The 3,359-nt window shown below is 45.5% G+C and overlaps 1 protein-coding gene across 1 annotated transcript in view; it reads left to right on the top strand.

The window, feature by feature from the left end:
* The window catches only part of STON2 (stonin 2), a 184,139-nt gene that overhangs the window by 56,588 nt on the left and 124,192 nt on the right, over positions 1–3,359 (top strand). Inside the window, exon 5 of the mRNA XM_011969705.1 lies at positions 323–520. Within this exon, the coding sequence (XP_011825095.1) occupies positions 323–520 (198 nt within the window). The remainder of the gene's footprint in view (positions 1–322; positions 521–3,359) is intronic.

The raw sequence follows: 3,359 nt of genomic DNA, 5'->3' as shown, positions 1-3,359 counted from the left end.
TGTTAGACAGGATGATCTTGATCTCCTGACCTCTTGATCCACCCGCCTCAGCCTCCCAAAGTGCTGGGATTACAGGCGTGAGCCACCGCGCCCAACTGGGACCTTACTTTTCATACTTGTTTTGATACTGATTCACCATGGGGTCTCAGTCAATCAGTTTTCTCTGTCTGTGTCATGAGTGATACTCTCCATACAAGACTTCCTTGCCTTGTGTGACTGTTGAGATTTCATAGGATGTGAGCAACGTCAAAGTAAGATAAGCACTAGAGACAAAGTACAACTATTTATATTGTATGCTTTTGATTTTTTGGTCTCTCCCCAGCCCTACCATTGACCATACCCTGCTGGACATGCCCTTCCTTTGACTCCCTGGGGAGATGCCCTCTGACTTCTGAGAGCAGCTGGACCACCCATTCTGAAGACACCAGCAGTCCTAGCTTTGGATGTTCGTATACAGACCTGCAGCTCATCAATGCTGAGGAGCAGACGAGTGGTCAGGCTTCTGGGGCTGACTCGACTGGTAAGATGGAACTCTAAGCCAGAGGACTTTGCAAATCACTGTTGGTGTACCCAAGCCCACTTTTAAAGTCCTTTTAAAAATCGCTGCAGCTGGCTTGCTTTGCAGAATGAATTCAGGTGTTGTTATCCAGTCAAAAAACTAGAACCCAAAGTGGCTAGAAATTGCATCGGGGAAGATATATACACAAATTGGATCCTTGGTTGGCAGATCGTTCATACTGGGTAACCATTTGACAGTGTATCTTAATATGTTGTTTTCTGACTGTTTGGTATAAATACCATTCTCTGTCAATTTATTTTCTCCTGGGATTACTGAACTATGTGTAAATATGCACAAGGCTGAATCTTTCCTCCTACTACCCACGCATCTTGCGTTTTCAATAAGAGGGAGGTAGATTTAAGCAGAAAAAAGCAAATGTTACGTGAAACAGAATGAGAATCAAGACTCAGCCACTGTATCCAGACTACAAATCATTTTGCAGTTAAGTGTTTATTCTGTTGTGCCTTGGTTGAGTGATATGTCAATCGGCAATGCACTATACCTCATTTATTAAACTTTCTAGTAGGCATAAGATGGAATGCTGGCATTCTTTGCAGGTGGAATATGGGTCTGTTAACAAGTGCTGAATTACAGGCACAGTTTGGAAATGGCATTGGAAAGATTCTTGGCGTTGGAAAGACGTTCTTGGTGTTTTGGTTATTTGGCCCAAGAGATTGGTTTCTTCTGAAAGTGATGAAGTTACTGCTCGTTTCTCTGTGGATGAAATTACCCAGTGTGTTGACAACATTTGTTCTTCCTTCTCAATGTTGTGCAGAGTTTCTAGGTCATTTTTAAGCTTTGGATGTTTGCCCTCATGCTATGTGCCATTGAATTTTACAAGTATAAAGACGGATCTGTCTTGCAGACTGAGGGGTTCAGGCAGGATTTAGTTTGGTACTGGATAATGTTGCAGAGAATCCTAGTTTATCGTGGACCCGCTTTGTCTTCAGAAGCTGTGGTTCTTTATAGTTTTGTTTTCACAGACACTCCTTCACTTCTGGTTTGTCTCTGTGGCTGATGATCCTGGTCGGTGGCTGAAATATGCCCCCACAGCCCCATTTCCCCAGTGGGGGCATCTCATGGATGCGAGCACACCTTCAGCGGCTGAGGCTGTTAGGAAGAGAGGCTGAGCTTGCCTCCCTGCTTCACTTCTCATTGCTCTCGGCCCCTTTTCCAGGGAGGAGGCACCTAAGCATTGGTTCAGGCTACCCAGATTCCAGAGCCAGACTTCTCAGGTTCAAACCCTGATTCTGCACTGACCAGCTGTGTGACCTCGAACAGCGTCCTTACTATCTTTATGACTCTATTTCCTCTTCTGAAAAATGGGTATACCTCACCAAGTTGTTATCAGCTCCAAATGAGACGGTTTATATAGAATAGCTTACATGATGTTTGACATAGAGTAGGTGTCCATCAGGGATGAAACGAGTTCTCTTTCCTGCTGCAAGGTTCTTGTTGCTTTGGAGAGTTGCAAAACGGGCCCCTCACTGAAGGAAAAGACAAGATCTCTAGGCTCAGGCTGTTTTTTCTTGTCTTCCCGACTTTCTTATTAGATGAAAGTTGCTTTAATTCTTGGAGGTTCAAGTAATGAAAATCAGAGCCCTAGCCTGAACTAGACATTATTAGTCTGCCTCCACAGCTTATCATTATTTTTAACATCTCGTTGTTCTAAAGTCATTGTAACAGTGTTATAGTTTGCATCAAGAAAACCTCCCCTGTTTTGGTTAGGGTCCTGGCAGGAAGCAGATGGTGCCCTAAAAATGTTTATCTGGAGAGAGCTTAATGAAGAGACCACCTACAGAGGAAGCAAGTGCTGAAATCATAGAAGAGGGGCTGCCCAACAGGAGCTATGGTGACAGAAAGGACAAAGCCACTGTAGAGATTTGACCAAGCAGGGAGATAGGGAAGAATAAATTCCCAGATCTGGTGCTGGTGTTTCCAACTGGCAGATCCTAGCCTGATGCCAAAGGGCGTGAAGCCCTGGGGAAGCAGCCCACAGAGGTTAGTCACCAGAACAGATACAATGGATCTGAGGTTGCAAGTGGGGAACAGGTGTGTTGGAATAGCCAGCACATGTGGTCCTCATGAGGAACTAACTGGTCCCTACACCAGAGTTTATACCAGAGACTCAAAGGCAAATCTGGGACTGGAGAATGAGGAGGGATGCTCTTATTCAACAAGAGGCAGTTTCCATGGCTACAGGGAGGGTAGAGGTATGGCTTTTTGGCAACCATCCTCTTTTTTGTTTGTTTGAGGCAGAGTCTCACTCTGTCACCCAGGCTGGAGTCTGGTGGTGCAATCTCGGCTCACTGCAAACTCTCCCTCCCAGGTTCAAGTGATTTTCCTGCCTCAGTCTCCCGAGTAGCTGGGATTACAGGTGTGTGCCACCAAGCCTGGCTAATTTTTGTATTTTTAGTAGAGACAGCGTTTCGCCATGTTGGTCAGGCTGATCTCAAACTCCTGACCTCAGGTGATCCGCCTGCCTTGGTCTCTCAAAGTGCTAGGATTACAGGTGTGAACCACCACACCCAGCCCTATCCTCTTTTACAGTAGTAATAGTTATAGATAGCATTTACTGAGTGTCTGCTGTGTGCCAGCATATGAGGTGTATGATCTCTGGCTTTCACAGCAGTCCTGCGAGGCCGGTGTCATTCTCCCCATTTCCTAGTTGCCACCGAGTCTGAGAAAGGTAAAGCAACTTGTTAAGAGAACACCACTGAGAAATGGATGACCTGAATTTCAGTGAAACTTCCAAACCCTTTTCCAGCCAGTTCCCAAACCTGACAGTGCCTCAAGTCAC

Source organism: Mandrillus leucophaeus, unplaced genomic scaffold, assembly GCF_000951045.1.
Source record: "Mandrillus leucophaeus isolate KB7577 unplaced genomic scaffold, Mleu.le_1.0 Scaffold90, whole genome shotgun sequence".
NCBI lineage: Eukaryota > Metazoa > Chordata > Mammalia > Primates > Cercopithecidae > Mandrillus > Mandrillus leucophaeus.
The sequence above is the reverse complement of the archived record's forward strand: the minus strand, read 5'-3'. Positions and strand labels throughout refer to the sequence as shown.